Source organism: Lissotriton helveticus, chromosome 9 (genome assembly GCF_964261635.1).
Source record: "Lissotriton helveticus chromosome 9, aLisHel1.1, whole genome shotgun sequence".
Lineage (NCBI taxonomy): Eukaryota > Metazoa > Chordata > Amphibia > Caudata > Salamandridae > Lissotriton > Lissotriton helveticus.
In genome coordinates, this window is record NC_136070.1 from 128,676,698 (window position 1) to 128,696,449 (window position 19,752).

The 19,752-nt window shown below is 46.3% G+C and overlaps 1 protein-coding gene across 2 annotated transcripts in view; it reads right to left on the reverse strand.

Annotated features, from left to right (window-relative positions):
* The window catches only part of OIP5 (Opa interacting protein 5), a 108,513-nt gene that overhangs the window by 28,090 nt on the left and 60,671 nt on the right, over positions 1-19,752 (reverse strand). The window contains exon 5 of one of the 2 annotated variants that reach the window (XM_078659617.1): positions 13,415-13,523. In XM_078659617.1, the coding sequence (XP_078515743.1) occupies positions 13,415-13,523 (109 nt within the window). Of the gene's footprint in view, positions 1-13,410; positions 13,524-19,752 lie in introns of both variants that reach the window. The other variant, XM_078659618.1, reaches the window with a different exon arrangement.

A 19,752-nucleotide genomic window follows, 5' to 3' on the forward strand; every position in this document is an offset into this window, starting at 1 on the left:
AATGACCTCAACATTTATACTGATCATAAAATCACAACAGTGGACTGGACCCTCGTCAAAACAGTTTTTACCAACATGTGTTTACACGCTATTCCACGGGCATAGACCTCCATAGTGGATCATGGCATTTTGTTGTGCGGACCTACCTTGCAAGGTGGTCAAGGCACCATTACTCGATGTATAAAAATGGTTAATAGGGCACAGTTTCATAACACAATGATTAATAAAGGTATCGCATAACGGGGCACGGTATATTCACACATTGGCCAATACAGACAGTGCTGTGCGTGAACCTACCTCATGGTGGTTAAGACGCACAATTGATTTATAGAGTGGCCATCTGAGAAAAACTGCTCTCAGATTCATTCAGACCCAGGCGTACTGAATCAAAAAACCTGATCCATTTTATCTCTCTAATGTTGAGAATTGGCTCAAGATTACCACCCCTGGGGCCCAGTCTCACTTGTTCCAGAATGGTCCACTTAAGACTTTCAGGGGGGTGAGCCAGGTTTTTGCAGTGATCTACCAAAGGTGCTCCCTCAACCTTACATCTTACACGGCTGCAGTGTTGCAAGAAACGTACTTTTGCTCGTTGTTGAGTCTGGCCAATGTATATAAGATTACAGGGGCACACTATGCAGTAAACTACATTGGATGAATTACAGTTAGTATGTGACTTTAAGGTTACTTGATGTTGTCCATGCGTGAAAACTTTTGTCTGGATTGTAGCCGGGCAAGCTTTACAGGATCCACAGCGGTAGTGACCCAATTCCCTCCCATCGTGGGTCACTACCGCTGTGGATCCTGTAAAGCTTGCCCGGCTACAATCCAGACAAAAGTTTTCACGCATGGACAACATCAAGTAACCTTAAAGTCACATACTAACTGTAATTCATCCAATGTAGTTTACTGCATAGTGTGCCCCTGTAATCTTATATACATTGGCCAGACTCAACAACGAGCAAAAGTACGTTTCTTGCAACACTGCAGCCGTGTAAGATGTAAGGTTGAGGGAGCACCTTTGGTAGATCACTGCAAAAACCTGGCTCACCCCCCTGAAAGTCTTAAGTGGACCATTCTGGAACAAGTGAGACTGGGCCCCAGGGGTGGTAATCTTGAGCCAATTCTCAACATTAGAGAGATAAAATGGATCAGGTTTTTTGATTCAGTACGCCTGGGTCTGAATGAATCTGAGAGCAGTTTTTCTCAGATGGCCACTCTATAAATCAATTGTGCGTCTTAACCACCATGAGGTAGGTTCACGCACAGCACTGTCTGTATTGGCCAATGTGTGAATATACCGTGCCCCGTTATGCGATACCTTTATTAATCATTGTGTTATGAAACTGTGCCCTATTAACCATTTTTATACATCGAGTAATGGTGCCTTGACCACCTTGCAAGGTAGGTCCGCACAACAAAATGCCATGATCCACTATGGAGGTCTATGCCCGTGGAATAGCGTGTAAACACATGTTGGTAAAAACTGTTTTGACGAGGGTCCAGTCCACTGTTGTGATTTTATGATCAGTATAAATGTTGAGGTCATTACCCCTTTTTCAATGATTCAATGTTGCGCCTTGACTACCGTGTTAATGGCAGGTCCGCGCGTTATTAATGTAAGCAATGTTACGAATTAGGGAAGGTTTCTCCACTGTAACAACTCAGTGTCCCATTAATAATGTCATGAATATAACCCTTTGTTTAATTGTTTGGCACCGCGGTTCCGTGTCACATTGGCAGTTCCGCGCAATATTAATGTTAAGCAATGTTATAAATTAGGGAAGGTTTCTCCACTGTAATAATTCAATGCCCCATTAATAATGCAATAATATAACTCTTCGTTTTGTACCTCGGTTCCGTGTCATCATGACGCTGGCCGGCGTCCTGGGTTACCTTGGTAACACCAGTCTCGCTCTTTGCGAGGTTACAAATTGGCCTCCGTCTCCAAGGCACCACTTCCTGATTCTTCCAGGCTGGGCCAGACGCTGCCTCGTACGCGCGTCAGACAAATACTTCGGGTGAGTCTAGTTGCGCACTGTGCCTGTTGCGGATTGAATAACTCCGTATGTAGGCTTCACCTCTCGCCGTAATGGAATGCTTTTACTAATTTAGGTCCATATTAATCCACAGATCCAATGGTGGAGCTCGGACCCACGTTAACGTTTAAATAAAACCGCCTGACCGCATTGACAGCGTGTTGAAGGATTTCTTTCAAATCAGAGGTATGATGTCAGGTTTGATATCCTGTGAAGTACAATTGGGTTACAATACGATATGTCTGGCGAGCATATTCACTGATTGCCGCTTCTATTTGGTTCTCAGATACGGCACCGCCCCCCCCCATTTATCAGCACGGTGTGACCGCGCTTTTACCGTGACAGACGCTGGCCTGCTATTTATCTTTAGAATCATACTCCGGGTGAGTTGACTAATATGTGTCTTTTTGTGTTTAGACGCCTGTGGTGCAGATAACGAGTAGTAATTAGAACCCGTTTTCTCTAGACGCCATTTCTAACCTGGCCTCTAATAATTCACAGATTTACTGATGAACTTTGACGCGCATGGACCGAATTTACCTAGCTGCACTAACACCCTATCCGTGATCCTACACAGCATCGCTGTAGAGGTAGGACTATTGGTTAAGTGCGTTTCTAAGCTTTAATACAAACATGGGCGGCGAGCCTTTTCATTGACTGGTCCTTTCATTAATTGGCCTTTAGGTACAACCAATTCTACCATTGCGCTCGGATACGGCCAGAACCTTTACCTGACTCCTGAGCAGGTAATCTTACCTCCTTGTCAATCACCAATCCCATCAATTTGTGTATTTATAATTTCATTTTATTTCTATTCTTATCTATTGTGTAGGGACTCCTTTTGGAGACCTTTTTAAAAATCTCTTCTTATTACCTTTAGGAACAGTCCCACACTCCTTCCCTCCCTCACGTCCTGACGAAGACCCGCGTAGTAAGGATATACTGTCCTACATTCTATGGGTCGAAACGTAGACTTCTCTACAAATTTGAACTCCTACAGAACAGTTGAATGTGTATAGCTGAATAGGAGATTCTGTGCAAAAAATATGATGTTGATTGTTAAGCACTGCTTTTGACCCCCCTTTTGGGGATCTGTGTAATGTGTCTTCTGTGATTCTCAAATAGGGTCACACGCATTTGAATTTATTGAATAGTGATGTTGAACTATTATGAAATGCTTATTCCTTTCCCCTGTTCCTTCCCCTTCCCCCTCCCCTTCTGGGCTTATTGAAATTGTGTGTAATGTGTGTATATTCATGTTCTGAGTAATGAGCTAATGAACGTTTAGCACAGGTGTGGTGAAAATTAAAACACTTTGCACCTTGATTCGATCTTTTGTGAAATAATTCAACGTATCAAACCTTGAATTGTGTAATTTGTTGCTATTCATAGCCTCAGAAAGTTAATTGCAGTTCTATTTGTAACTACTTGTTTGTTGTAAAACATACTAATTAATCCCTTGATGATGCATTCGTGCTCTGGAAAACAATTCAATATAAAAACATAAGAGAATTCAATATGGTTTCTCTGTGGAAACAACATGACTGATGCTTGTGTTCATTATAGAACCCATTCGCTCGGTTGCCCACTGCCAGTTTATGCACAAAGAGCATAAATACTGGAGAGGTGTGTGTTAACCTCCCTTTCCTAAATTGATACCCTGTGTGGATGGAGTAAGTCGCACTTTTGCTAGTTATGTGCTTAAAGGTTGCACTGAAACATTGTGAAATGTTAGTTATGACGGGCATACTTTGTGTTATCTAGGTCAAGTAACTCTTTATTGTTTGTGAGTGAATTCTGGCATGCTTGAGCATACATTGCGTTTTTACTAGATTAGGTCTGGTATATTACTACCGTAGTTTGTTCCTCTGCTAATATATTATGCTTAGTGTAGTAATCTGTGTTAATGTATCTCGCCAGAACCTTTTTGGCTGCCTCCAGGTAAACTACAGAGGTAGGGCTTTTAACGCATATACGCACAAGTTACTACTTGTGTTACGATACATCTGAAAGAGACATTAGTTAGTGATAGAATCCTTACCTTAGAATATCCCCAGGCGTTAGACTGGATCCGGAAATTTTTGCATAGCAATACCCTTGCGCGTCGGTAGGCGTCGTCTGCGGCTCCGTGTCCGTCGTCGGCGTCGTGGGCGCCGTGATGATGTTGTCGGAGTACTTAGAAGCCGCTTCCGCGTGCTGACGTCAGTTCTTAGACACAGCTTTTCCGCGCCAGGAGTGCTGAGCCATGCTAAAAACTAACACTGGTGCCATTGAAACTAGGGCCCTGAAAGGGGATGACCTTAACCCTAGGTATCGGTTCGCAGAACGGGGAGGATGGGTGGGTCGGTCGGTAAGGAATCTATCACTAACTAATGTGTCTTACAGATATATTGTTACACAAGTAGTAACTTGTGCATCTGAAAGAGACACGTTAGTGATAGATTCCTTACCTTAGAATAGATACCCCAGCAATACCAACCCCGGTGGTGGGTCTGCGAACCAATAATCACACCAGAAAGCCCTGGAGGACAGAACGGCCAAAGAAGCCATCCCTCCGGACTTGACTGTCCAGGCAGTAGTGTCTTGCAAACGTGTGCAGCGATGCCCACGTAGCTGCCTGGCAAATGTCCTGCAAGGGCACTCCCCGGCCCAAGGCAGTAGTAGTCGCCGTGGCTCGGGTGGAATGAGCCCGCAATCCAACTAGCCAAGGAGTAACATGCCTGGATACACAAGAGGATGCACCGGGAGATGGTCCTCTTGTGCACCGCTTTCCCCTTCTTAGCGCCCACGTATCCAACAAAGAGTTGGTCATCCACCCGGAACTGGCGTGTGCGATCCAAATAGAATGAGAGCGCACGTTTTGGGTCCAGACGGTGGAGCCGCTCTTCCTCTTTAGAGGGGTGCGGTGGCGGAAAGAAGGTTGGCAAGGTGATAGACTGCCCGATGTCGAAGGCTGTGACAACCTTGGGCAGGAAAGATGGCTTAGTACGCAACACAACCATGTCTGGATGGACAGAAAGGAAAGGAGGAGTACAAGAAAGGGCCTGGAGCTCACTCACTCTCCTGGCAGAGGTGATGGCAACCAGGAAGGCAGTCTTCAATGTAAGAAGGCGGAGAGGACAGTTGTGAAGAAGTGGCTCAAAGGGAGCGCCCATCAGAAACGTAAGAACAAGGTTCAAGTCCCACTGAGGCATCACAAACGGAACAGGAGGGAACGTGTGCGTGATGCCCTTCAGAAAGCGATTTACAATAGGGGACTTGAACAAAGAAGGTTGATCAGGCAGCCTTAGAAAGGCTGAAAGGGCAGAAAGGTAGCCCTTTATAGTGCCCAGAGCAGAGCCCTGCTGGGCAAGAGAAAGAAGGAAGAGAAGAACCTCAGAAAGAGGGGCAGCAAGAGGATCCACAGCCTTTGCTCTGCACCATGCCACAAATATGTTCCACCTGCAGGCGTATACCGACTTTGTGGAGGGACGCCTGGCTGCCAGAATGACATTACAGACTTCAGGAGGCAAGTCAAATGGCCTCAACTGTCACCGCTCAATCTCCAAGCATGGAGGTGGAGACTGGACAGGTTCGGGTGGAGGACCGTCCCCTGCTGCTGCAACAGAAGGTCCTCATGAAGAGGCAGACGAACCGGGGGATCTACTGACATACTGAGTAGCTCTGGATACCAGTACCTTCGTGCCCAGTCCGGAGCCACAAGGATGATTTGTGCCCGGTCGCGCTTGATCTTCTTCAGCACTCTGGGCAGAAGTGGTATAGGCGGAAAGGCGTACAACAGACCGCAACCCCACACGCGACGAAAAGCGTCGCCTAGCGAGTGCCGCCTTGGAAATTCCAATACAGAACTGATGACATTGCGTGTTCTCTTCGGTGACGAATAGATCTAACGAAGGCTCTCCCCATCGCTGAAAGAGGCCGTGCGCCACGTCCGAGTTCAGACGCCATTCGTGATCCATCATGCACCGACGGCTGAGTTCGTCCGCCCTGGCGTTCAGAGAACCTGCCAGGTGTTGAACTACCAGGGTCACGCCCTGATGTTCCAGCCACTGCCAGAGGCGCAGAGCCTCCTGGCAAAGGGTCCACGACCCCACCCCGCCCTGTTTGTTGCAGTACCAAATGGCGGTGGTGTTGTGCGTGAAAACCTGCACTACACTCCCCCGGACAGAGGGGAGGAATGCCTTCAGTGCTAGACGAATCGCCCGCAGCTCCAAAAGGTTGATATGGAGCTGGGACTCCGCCGGAGACCAGAGGCCTCTGATCTCCGCCTCTCCCATGTGGCCTCCCTAGCCCTGGAGGGACGCGTCCGTCACAACTACGTGCTCCGGTTGGGGAAGGGAGAGGGATCTGCAGCTGACCCAATCGCAGTCCGTAAGCCACCACTGCAGCTGTCTCGCAGTGCCCTCCGAGATCAGGACATGGTCGGAAAGGTTGCCCTGATGCTGGGCCCACTGAAACTTCAGGTCCCACTGCAGAGCCTGCATCCGCCACCGAGCGTGATGCACCAGAAGGATGCAGGAGGCCATCAGCCCCAGAAGCCGCACCCCACTGACCTGACCGAGACCCGGGATAAAGGCCGAAAGAGTGGAATCAGAGCCTGAATATCCCGGACCCGCTGTTCGGGAGGATAAACCCAAAACTGCGCAGAGTCGAGAACCGCTCCAATGAAGAGGAGCTTCTGAGAGGGACACAGGTGTGACTTCGGCAAATTGATGGAGAACCCCAGCTGATGCAGGAGGTCTGCCGTCGTCTGGAGGTGGCTGACGACTATCTGGGGCGAGCCCGCCTTCAACAACCAGTCGTCGAGGTAGGGGAAGACTGAAACCCCTAACCTGCGCAGATGAGTTGCGACCACCGCCATCACCTTTGTGAACACCCGTGGGGCGCTGGTCAGGCCGAAGGGGAGCACGGTAAACTGAAAGTGCTCGTGGCCAACCGTGAACCGCAGGTAGCGCCGGTGGGCCGGCAGGACGGGGATGTGGAAATAAGCGTCCTGCAAGTCCAACGCTACCATCCAGTCTTCTGGGTCCAGGGCAGCCAGGACCTGAGCCAGTGTCAGCATTTTGAACTTTTCCTTCCGGAGGAAGCCGTTGACGTTCCGGAGGTCCAAGATAGGGCGTAGGCCCCCTTTGCCCTTCTTGGGTACCAGAAAGTAGTGGGAGTAACAACATTATAAAAAAAGAAGGAGGACCCCACACAGACTTATAGGGGACTGGCGGGAAAGTTAGCTATTCAAGAAAAAATGTCCCCACAAAAAATGGACAAAATGAAGGTGTCCAATTTCAATGTGTATTTCCTCGAGAAAACCTATTATCTAATGGACAGCACGCCACCAATTGGGCGGGAAAGGCAAAGGTACAAGGTTTGGCGTTATATTTCTCCAATTTTTGTTCACACTAGAACTACAAGGTGTTCTCTGATACTAATAACTTTAAAGGATACCAAGGTGCAAACATCAATCATAAAATACAAAGAATAAAGAAGATAGATGATCCCCACACTATGCGTTTGATAAAACTCTGTTACAATTTATTCTGATACCAAAAACAAATTTACATCATCACAGTATTTAAAAGCATGTCATACATTTCTTTAAAAATTATGTTACATTGAAAACACAAAAGAATCAAAAGAGTCGACGCGGCGTTTCGGTATTCTGGTAGTAGACCTTCTTCAGGACTGATTCTTATTCCAGTAGGATTTCTTATGACTACTGGGCACTGCTTTATGCTTTGCAAAAGGAATCGTGAAGGCTTCGGAATGATAGACCTGACCCCGGATTCTCTAGGTACTTCTTAATTTGTGGTGTCACTTATTGGAAGAAGAAATATTCACAATACTTTTAGGTTGTTGTTTCTATTGTTCTATCTTCTGCTGAACAAATGTCTCTCTGCTCTGTCTTGGGTTATGACTGTTGCAGTGTATTTAACCACCAGGAGGAGCCACCGTTCTATTGGTCGTGGTTGCCGTGTTATTGGCTATTCAGTTACGGAGACGGATATCTCTTCATTAGGGCCCTTTAATTCACGATCGGTCAGTTTTCAATTCGGTCCGTTCCGCGATCATTAGGTCGGCCTCCCCGCTCCTCGGTTCCTGGCAGTCCGTCCTTGCTCCTTGCGTACGGGGTATTCCGAAACGAGAAAGGGAAAGCTTTCTCGTTTCGGAATACCCCGGACGCAAGGAGCAAGGACGGACTGCCAGGAACCGAGGAGCGGGGAGGCCGACCTAATGATCGCGGAACGGACCGAATTGAAAACGGACCGATCGTGAATTAAAGGGGCCTAATGAAGAGATATCCGTCTCCGTAACTGAATAGCCAATAACACGGCAACCACGACCAATAGAACGGTGGCTCCTCCTGGTGGTTAAATACACTGCAACAGTCATAACCCAAGACAGAGCAGAGAGACATTTGTTCAGCAGAAGATAGAACAATAGAAACAACAACCTAAAAGTATTGTGAATATTTCTTCTTCCAATAAGTGACACCACAAATTAAGAAGTGCGTAGAGAATCCGGGGTCAGGTCTATCATTCCGAAGCCTTCACGATTCCTTTTGCAAAGCATAAAGCAGTGCCCAGTAGTCATAAGAAATCCTACTGGAATAAGAATCAGTCCTGAAGAAGGTCTACTACCAGAATACCGAAACGCCGCGTCAACTCTTTTGATTCTTTTGTGTTTTAAATGTAACATAATTTTTAAAGAAATGTATGACATGTTTTTAAATACTGTGATGATGTAAATTTGTTTTTGGTATCAGAATAAATTGTAACAGAGTTTTATCAAACGCATAGTGTGGGGATCATCTATCTTCTTTATTCTTTGTATTTTATGATTGATGTTTGCACCTTGGTATCCTTTAAAGTTATTAGTATCAGAGATAACACCTTGTAGTTCTAGTGTGAACAAAAATTGGAGAAATATAACGCCAAACCTTGTACCTTTGCCTTTCCCGCCCAATTGGTGGCGTGCTGTCCATTAGATAATAGGTTTTCTCGAGGAAATACACATTGAAATTGGACACCTTCATTTTGTCCATTTTTTGTGGGGACATTTTTTCTTGAATAGTGGGAGTAACAACCACCCCCTACTTCTGGCCCAGGAACGCGCTCGATGGCCCCCTTGGCCAAGAGGGCCGTAACTTCCTCCTGCAGAAGTAGCAAATGATCCCCCGATACGCGGTGGTATTGCGGTGGCATGGCTGGAGGGGTCGGCTTGAAGGGGAGGGAGTAGCCCCTTCGGACGATTTGCAGCACCCACCTGTCCGAAGTGACAGTGTGCCAGTGGAGGAGGTGATGGCGAACCCTGCCCCCCACTGGCGACACATGGGCCTGAAAGCACGGACTAGGAGGGCTTTCAGGCGGATGCTGCGGGGGAAGGTGTGGACTGACCTCGATGTTGTCCCCGACCGCCGCCACGGCGGTTTCCACGGCCGCCACCGCGTTGGGTATTACCCTGCGGCACGTGGCTGGCAGCACGTGTGGGTACACCCCTTCCGTCGCCACGAAAGGAGTGAAAGGCAGCTGATTGCTGGCGCAGGGCCGAGAGGCCCAAGGACATTGGCCGTAGCCCTGGAGTCCTTAAAGCGCTCAAGCGCATGGTCTGCCTTGTCGCCAAAAAGGCGACGGCCATCAAACGGCATGTCCATGAGTGTATTCTGGACATCAGCCGAGAAGTTGGCGGATCTCAACCAGGCGTGGCGACGAATCGCCACTGTCGTTGCTATCGCTCTACCCAGTGAGTCGGTGGTATCCAGCCCACACCGAATAGAATAACGTGCCGCATCTTGGCCTTCCACAAGGGCTTGGCCGAGTTTAGCCCGTACCTCCAACGGGCATTCTGGCAGCACGTCCGCGACCGTATCCCACAGGGAGGGGGTGTAGCGGCCCAAGAGGCATGCGGTGTTGGAAGACCGCAGTCCCAAACTGAGGGAAGAGAATACCTTCTTGCCGTATTGCTCATACCTCTTGGATTCCCTGTCAGGCAGAGCCGACGAGAATGCGGTCTGGGAATTGGAGGCCTGGATCACCAGGCTCTCAGGGGTGTGGTGGGTGGACAGGAAACAAGGGTCGCCCGGGGCCGGGCGGTAGCATCTGGCCACGTTCCTATCTAGAGGCGAACCTGTAGCGGGCCTGGACCAGGTGCCCAAAAGAACGTCGGTCAAGGCCTCATTAAACGGCAGCAGAGGCTCGGCGGAGCTTGACTGTGGTTTAAGGACCTCAGTGAGGAAGTTAGTCCTCACGGCCGCGACGGGGAGTTCAAGGCCAAAGGCCTTGGCCGCCCGCGTCAGCACCACACTATAGGCAGCCCCCTCCTCCGTAGCCACGGTAGGAGGGGAGACAAAACCAGTGTCTGGTGATGTGTCCAGACCACTGGCATCCCCAAGTTCACCTGTCCAGTCCTCCTGGGACTGACACTCCAGTGTCAGAGGGTCCTCAGACCCCTCCCAATCCTCCTCATCACCCATCTCCTGGTATCCAGGGGTGTCAAATGATGGTGCCGGCTCATGAAAGATGAACTCTCCGAACGGCGTCTGGAGCGGTGCCGCATCGGAGCCGGGTCGAGGGAGGCCCCGGGGATGGCGCCGCCCGAAGACGGCGCCGGGGGTGACACCTGAGAAGTCCCTCTGCGGGGAGGTCGTTAGGTCTACCGGCGGCGACCCAGATCCGGAACCGGATCCAGTGGGGCCCGAAGGCGCCGAGGCCGAAGCACCCGACCCGCTAGGGCCCCCAGACGGGTCCGCTGGGCCCGGAGGCGCCGCGGAGCCCGTCGGGGGAGTGAGGGACCTCATGGCCATGAGGAACCGCTCGATCTCCTCCGGCGACGCGAGCGGCCCAGGGACCGGAGGGTATAGGGCCGGGCGCGGTGCCTGCGACTCCGACAGAGCCGCGTGGGCGGTGTCACCTGAACCCCCGGCCGCGTCGAGCGAGCGTCAGGGGGCGTCAGAAGAGCGATGACGTCTCTTCGACTTCTTGTGCTTACCTGACGACTTCGACCCAGAGGAGTGATGTCGACTCCCGGAGCTATGATGGCTCCGCCCCCGCGACCGGTCCCTCGACCTCCGTCCGGACCAGGACCTCTCTCGGCGCGGGGCCGACTGCCGGAGTTCGAGTCGCTTGCGGAACCGCTCCCGCCTAGCTTTCGAAGTCAGGGTCCGGCAGTCGGAACAGGTCTTGTCGCCGTGGTCGGCACCAAGACAGTGGAGACACCGACGGTGAGGGTCAGTGACCGACATCAGCCGGTCGCAATCCTCACAGGGCTTAAAACCTGGCATCCCTACCGGCACCGTTTTGGAGACGAAGACTCGAAAAGAATGATCAAAAGAGATCAAAAAAGTTTAGTCAAAAAAGACTAAGGTACCACTTTTTCCGGATCTGTGCTGCTGGCGCGGAAAAAAGAAGAACTGACGTCAGCACGGGGAGGCGGCGTCTAAATACTCCGACGACGTCATCACGGCGCCCACGACGGACGAGGAGCCGCCTACCGACGCGCAAGGGTACTGCTACGCAAAAAATTCCGGATCCAGTCTGACGCCTGGGGATATTCTAAGGTAAGGAATCTATCACTAACGTGTCTCTTTCAGATAGTTGCTTACATAGATGATGTGCAGGCGCGTACACCACATCACCTTCTTATTGCTAGATATATGCTGATTGTGCCAAGACATTAGTACACGATCTAGGGATGGGGCAGCAGCTGGCAGCCACGAACATGCAGAGCAATATGTAATACTGCATATGGAACTGGGGAGCGGGGGGGTGGTTGAGAACTGATCAGTTTATTACACACGTTTATGGTTTTTCTCTCTCAACAGTTAATGAATGCAAAGTTTTGTCCTTTTTGATCTCCTGTGAATCTCATAATGCTGCTCAACCGTATATGGGGCCAATATAAGAGACTATTCTGTAAGTCCACATGTGTCAGGGTACCCAGCGATAGGCATGCAGCAGTGTATATGTTTGGGGGGACGTTTCAGACTGTAAGCCATGATATAGTGGACATGTTCCTTGTCTCTTCCCTTCCCTTCCCTTCCCTCCTCTCCTGCCCACCTACGGGAGACCAATTGCAAATGTACTTAAGAGTATTATCTCTATAGCATCTTATATTGCCCTACTGGTACAAACGACAGCATAAGCACACACGCTGTACCTAATGTAATAGCTACAGTGAAGCATATGTACGTGTTGTTATGTACTGCATTATAAAATCAATAAAACAGATTTGCAAAAAAATAACAAAAAAACAGTTGCATACATTACGATGCACTTAGTTCATCATGGATTTGGTCATCTTTGAACACTATCCCGTACATGAAGCTTTGAGTTTTGAAGTTTTGATACGGCCTTATCCACAAAGCATTAACAGGGCAATAAGTGGAAGAGTTAATCCAAACCCGAAGTTGGGGTGGTGCTGCCTGTCCTAAGTGTAATGTATGCTTTGGATGTAAAGCATAAACCGTACCTATCCTGAGAGCCCTTTAAATGATGTAAGGATTATTCAGCTTTGAAGGATAGAGCTTGCACCTGGTGGTGTGTACATTCATTGGAAAGGAATACTCCCCTTCGGGCTCGAAGGAGGGACCTGAATATGTGCTACACAGTGGTCAAGGTCCACCTTACTTCTACTAGTGAGCGAATAATTCATGGACTCAAGGTAGAATGATATGCTGAAAACTTGTCTCAGACTGCATCTAGTCCAGAAATCAATGACCGGTAATATGGAAACAGAGTGCAAGAAGCTAAAAGATGTGGGCAACAGGAGGGAATAGTGTTAGTAGGTAGAGATCTACACACAGCAAGGCCGTCTCTTTAAATGTAGGATTCTGTGAGTAAGTGTCTAAGGTCCCTAGCACTAAGGAAACGTTCATACAAAAAAATTCAGGCACCAAAATCACAAATACAAATTCCAGTTTGTGGAAAATGTATCAAAAGAGGTGAAGCATGCAGATGAAATAAAGAGGAATACGGAGAGTGCAAAGGAGTGGAGAGTATCAAGATACCAAGGAGGAGGGATAAGCATATGTCTTTGGCTACAATATATTGGTCGTATCTCCATGTACTATCTACGACGTTGTACTATAGCTTTTCGGCATCCGATAGCTCAGTGGACTAACATACTCACTGTAGGAATCAGTATTGGACTTCCATATTAAAATGTATAATGGTGCTCCCATGGAGCCTTTCATCTTTTTAAAGTTGATAAAAGAAGAACTATTGAGTTATGTTACATAAAAAGAGAAAGGACTGTGCTAGAGATGCTTTGATAACTTACTACCCTTTGCTTCACAAGTCACAAACGCCCCCAAAACACAAAAAGGTAGAGATCTTTTAATGTACACTGATGCAAAATGGTAAAGGGTAAATATACTTACTAACCCATCTCCTGAGTGCTCAATCCACAGTGCATAGTCTCAGAACCCAGTTCTTCCATCCGTCCTTCTAGAAACTGTGCTCTAGAATAGGCTTCAACAAGGGATCCTTTCAACTGAAAAATAAATCCAATTAAACAGTTTTTGAAACTTTGCAATGCTTTTATCTCCAACAAATATAACATTATTAAATCTCACAAGGAATCGAAACATCCAGATTAATTACTAACAATATATTGTTCATTACATGTTGTACAGGCTGCCGTTTTTGCATAGGTTTTTTCTTAAAATCTCAATAAAGACAATATAAAAAAACATTGTTCTGAATGTCAAGCTGTAAAACAAATTGTCAAGTACACCCATGGCCCTCTAGGATAAAACAAATAAACCTCCCTGCACAAGGAAAAGTACTCAGTCCTAAAGATCATAGCATCAGCAAACTGCAGTAAATTTGGCAAAAAGAAGCGTGTTGGATGTTTAAGTCTTAGTACCTGTTTTATGTAGATGTTGAACAAGGAGGTATAAAATTAAAAGACTAATGCTGGACTATAATACGCCTAACTGCCTGTTACAGGGAGGTAAGACACGACTCGCACTAGCTGGTTAATTTATGTATTTTTTTTATTGATAAATGTCATCAAATGGAGTCGCTAAGCTGTACACACCCAACAGCTCATCTAAAGTACTCTCTCCATGATCTTTAGGCCTTCCTGGGATCTTCTCCTTGCCGCTCCCCTAGTGGTTGGACTGCACCCTTGGGGAAACAGACGTTGGAGGCTTTGAATATCAGGTCACAATGATAAAATAGCCAGTCACCAATAGCACGTCATGGGTTTATCTGCCAGACAGGATGCCCTGTCCAAGATGTAACGAGAGCAACTGCTCGTAGCAATCCTTCGTGACAAAAACGGCCTTTGCAACACCCTCGCCCGTGTTTATCAGTGACGCATGTTCGTAAAACTTGCATACCCCTTCACACTACTCCCTCTCACTGGCGAGGGATTAAAGCGAATATGGTGCTCAAAACCAAACAATCAATGTCTCAAAGGAAACCTAAATAAAAGTGCCCCTAAAATACTAAGTTATGCCTGTATAAAATTCCCTGGGGAGATATCCGATGCCCATGCTACCAACCACCAAGCAACGGTATGCGCCCCCTACCGGGTCACTTGCCTAAAGCGGTGACTATTTTGAAGAGCCCAACTTTCTAGTCCTTCTCGCCTTTCCCCAGGTTGTTGGGAGCATCAGCAGCTTATTAGGACAGCTCCCCCAGCTCACTGGTCGATTCAGCCTAGGGTCTACGGTGCCTTGATCAATGACGGTGTAGCTGGTGCGGGCTCCTCTGTATGGTTTCCTCCTCCGTTTTAGTCCAGACCACCATCCCCTCGTCTTGTAGACGCACTTTTCTTTGCCTCAGTCTCCTCGCCTTACCGAAGACAAGGCAGATATCCCTCAGGGTTAGTAGTCACGTGACTCCTTCACTTGCACTCGCAACTTAATGAACCTGCTGCTGCTCATGAGGGGGCAGGGCCTCAGACACAACTGGAAAGCTAAATCGAGGTTCCTGCAGTGTCCTCAGGGTCGCGGAAATGGTCAGTCACACCAGCCCTGCCACAATGCCATATTTTTTAAGTCGAACTCGACAGCATATGCGCAGTCTCTTCGAGACCTGCTATAATCAGTCTGTGGACTTCAAGTCCATTCCCTTTGTTACCATTGCTTTTCATTTGTCTATGTCAGTGTCCTTTACAAATCCTTGCTTGCTAGTAGTCAGTCCTGCCTCTTTGTCCCTCCTTTCTCTCTTCTGTTCCTCCCACAGAGCAGGGACTTAGTACTGTCTCATTCCGCTATGGTTTTTTATCTGTACTTTGGAGGGACTATTTTTTTCTTGGTTTCCTGCTTGGGTACTGTTCGTCTGTGTTCAGCTTAATTGCCTTCACTGCTTATATTTAAATATAGCATTCTCCCTCCTACTGCGTAATGCCACAGTTGTGTTACTGCCGCCTCCTACCCCATGGCATGTTTTTTTTAATTGTTTTCTGCGCGTCTTTTTGCGCTTGTTGACATTTCCATCTATGGTGCACGCACAGGAGGCTGAGGGGATATTCCTGATACCTCGCTTTTGTTGTTTACTCTGTGTCTTTGGTGCTTCTTTACATTTCCATCTACGATGAATGCATAGGAGGCTGCAAGGAGATTCCCAATGCCTCGCTTTCATTGTTTCCTGCGTGTCTTTGGCACTTCTTTACATTTCCATCTACGATGCGCGCATAGGAGGCTCCTGATCTCCATTGCCATTTGTCATAACAAGCGAAACTCTATAAAAGGCTGCCTTAAGTCCTCCTCAGAGATAGACTACAATTGGTTAAGGGGCTCTGCTGGTTTTAGTTTACCTTCACTTAATGCTTACTACGAACTTTAATTGTGATCTAAAAACCTAGAGTAAGAACGAATCACAATATTTAATTCCTGTGAGGAATAAAATGTGAGCTTGTACTTTCGTACAGGATTGTGCGTATGCAGATATTTCATACAGGATTGTGGGACTGGAGACGTCAATTCCTCCAAAGCTTCATTTCAGGTGGCTCCCCTCCTTCCTTCATTATTTCCACAACCAGTGGCTCCTCAAAATCTCTCTCCGGCACTGCATTGTTGGAGGAACCTGAGCGAAGCAGCTCTTTACCGATTGGTTTGTTCATTGTTGCGCCAGAAAGGGCCATATCTGTTACGGAACTCATATCTCGCTTGCAGAAAAATACGTGCATTTGTTTCCTTGAGGATTCAAATCATGCCACCTTACCACAAGCCTCAAAATGTAACATGTGTTGTATTTCCAGACAATTAAAATCATAATGAGTAAAAAGACCAAAATGTAACTCCGCCTCACTCTCCAGGAGCAGCAATCATTTATTTTTCAGCTCATTCGGTTTATAGAATAAGCACAAGATGTCCCTGCAGTCAGCGGCACACTGTGTAGCAGACCTCAACTAGCCCTCTGCCTGCCAGGCTTAGTGGCACTCCCATTTTTTGCTTTTTAATTTTTTTAATATAAACATTTTGTCAATGTATCGTGTTAGTCAAAGAATTTATAGGCGATTTTCAAAACACGTTTTGTATTTCGATTGTTGCTGCATCCTTTTTGCCAGATACCAAAGTACAGTGATGTGATGCAAAATAAATAAATAATGCCATCATCATCATATTTAACTTTATTCAGTTGTTACGACCATCAAAGTGCAAGTGCCTACATTACAGAGAGTCAATTAGCTACAGAGATGTTGCTATCAGGCAGCCTCGGTCAGTCGGCCTCTCCCCTTTGGACCAGCAACCCAATTTGTTGGAAATCTTTCTTCTGGCAGGCATCTCGAATTTGTCCCCAGCGATTTTCAGCCCAGTCTTTTTTCACGTTTGTTAAGACTGCCTTGTAAGTCTTCCTGGCCTCTTGAATTTCTGGTACATTGTTTGTACTGAGTGTGGCAGCTAGGGCAGCCCTCCGATTCTTACAATCTTTATTAAACCAGGAAGAATGTAGTCGAATATACTGTCTTTTGCATTCCTTCCGGCTAGGCATTGTGAATATCGAGGATATCTGCCCAAAAAGAGATGTATGCCTATCTGTTAACTTTAAAAGTCCTTCCCATTGTTTGTCCAAGTTATCGAAATTTCCAATTGCTTTATGTAAGAATTCCTTTAATTGTATCACATTTAGAAATATCTATTGCAACCCGGGCCCACTTCATTCTTCTATTATCATTTGAGGGGCAAATCATTTTTGTTGATAAAATGGTGCCGGATGGGCTACAATGTCTTGTCCAAGGTGATGTCATGTCGAGCTTGAGCGGGTATGGTCACTATCGATGGTCGTCCCAGTATGGTCACTATCGATGGTCGTCCCAACTAGCATATCCATCACTCTGTGTGTGAAGGGGGGACTCAGAGTAATGAGACTGATATACATTGGCTTGTGGCTCGTAATCCTTTGGCTTATTCCTTAGGTGCTAGATAGTAAGTAATTCTTTATTGCTCAGTTAATTAGAGCCATTGCAATCAGCTACATGTAGTACGTATGAACAACCTTAAAGTACAAATTTTTATAAATGAATTTGTTAAAATTTCCTTTAAACAATACAGCAAAATTTAAAAAGGCTAAAAAGTGCATTCTAAAAACAAAAATAAGCATCATTAGCACTTTCCGAGAAATAAGATAAAAATAATTTGTTATGTGGCCCAAAGTGTCTATATTAAAATTTTTACGACTGCAGGTTCTTGGGGCAACTTTGAACAACACCGCCAGATGGGCGGGACAGTCAAAGGAAGGGCCTTCGAGGGAGTCTTATAGCTGATTGCGAGTAGGTCTGCAATTTTGTAACGTTGTAACCAGTCCACAGTAACAGAGATGTGCAGACTTACTTAAGAGAGGAAGAGTTGGATGTTTCTTTTTTTTTATGAATTAAGATGAGCGCTGCCGGAGTGTCTGGGCGCGCAGCTTGTACTATTTAATGACGAATGCCATTTCTTACGAGGTTTAAACTTGAGGTCGTTGTACCTCGTCGTTGCAGAGTAGGGCGATTGGACTCAAATGCCTAATGGGTTTGCTTCGTCCGATCTCTCCCTTCTGGCGTTCTGCTTTTTGTCCGCTTTTTCCAGAAATTTGACAAGATGACTTGCTAATTGGATGTTTTTCCCATCAAAGCATGCTTTGACCGCCTGCCAGCATGTTCTTATTCACAGTTAGCAGTTGGATCAGGGAGATGAGATGACAAGTGCCTTGATGATGCTAGGGGTGCCAGTCAATCAGTATTATTAAATAATACCATTTGAGAGTGAAAATGGGGCAATTAGAACCGGTGGGTTTTTTACAGTCAAGAAACTGGGAAACATGTTTTCGAGTTCAGAAAAGGTGTCCAAAGAACTATGCTGATACCATCACACCTTCCGATATTTTTAATTCAAGAGAGGACTGAGTCTCATTCTTATAGTCACCGCATAGTTGGGAAATGTTACAGCTGCAGCCTTACTGAAATCACTCCTTGAAACAAGCCTTTGCAATACAATAGGTATCGCACCACTGAAAGTTTGAGCTACTGGTGTTACTAATAATAATGCAATATCAATAGCTCAAACTTTAAGTAATGGGCGAGCTAATGCATTACAAATGGACCACAACACTCACACTTTAGATGTTTAAAGCTCAAGTGCAGGTGCCACGATTGCTTTGTAATGCAATAGCTCTTGCATTACTGAAAGTTTGTGCTATTCGCATTGCATTATTATTAGCAACGCCACTAGCTCAAACCTTCAGCAATGCGAGACCTATTGCATTGCAAATGCTCGTTTACTCATGCTAACTCTGCAAGACACGCCATAGCACTCAAGTCATAAACGAGCTAGCAGAGCCAAATATGGTTATATTATTACTTGTAAAGGTCCTCTACTAGCTAACTTGTATTCTTTGTATTCTTTGTGAGTATTTGGTCATGTGATTAATACTAGCAAACGTTTGAATTACACTATAAATGAGCATTTTGACTTTACAGAAGAAGCTGGTCTCCATTTGATGGTGCATAGGGATCCTCTTGTGAGCGCACTAAGTGACTCACAGACCACTCATTTTTGCAATAATTACTTTACAAACTATCCAAAAGTGAAAGTTTTTTTGTTTTTTTAACAGATATGTGTGTGCTGGCTGAGAATTGCAATGACTCGACTGATGAGTGGTGGGTGAATGAAGCTTGACCAGACTGCCAAGAGACAAATCCATGCTTCTCGAGCGGACGTCATTTTGCTTGATGTGCCAATCAGGTCAGACTTACACATTTTGAAATGTGAAACTGTTTAGTATTCACTGAATATGCACTAGGTGCATTTGATGCCCCCTGGGTAGGGGTCTGAAGAAATGGGATTGGGTAGGTAGGATATGCGGAGTGGAGGGAACAAGGAGATAAAGGTGTGAGTTATAATTAGGGCTCCCGGTTGTATGGTATTTTTTTTTTTTTTTTTTTACATTTCCGTCTGTATTTATCCATATTTATTTTGGGTTTCGTGACAAAATTAAGAGGAAACTAGTATTTTCTACATTTATTTAACCAATAAATGTACACTCAGACATGAGCACCTGACTGGTTTTAAAGGGTATATATCTACAGCTGTTTAAGCTTCATCGGGAAACTTTCTCTTTATTGACTCCCTTACCTGTCAATCTGCACTTCTATTGGACTTGCAGTAGCAATTAACAGCATTCACAATCACACAAAAAGGAACACAATTCCTGGTTTTATTTATATTTGAAAATAAATAGACAGAAAAATAGATAGAGTTCTGTCTTTATTGATCTGTTTAAAAATA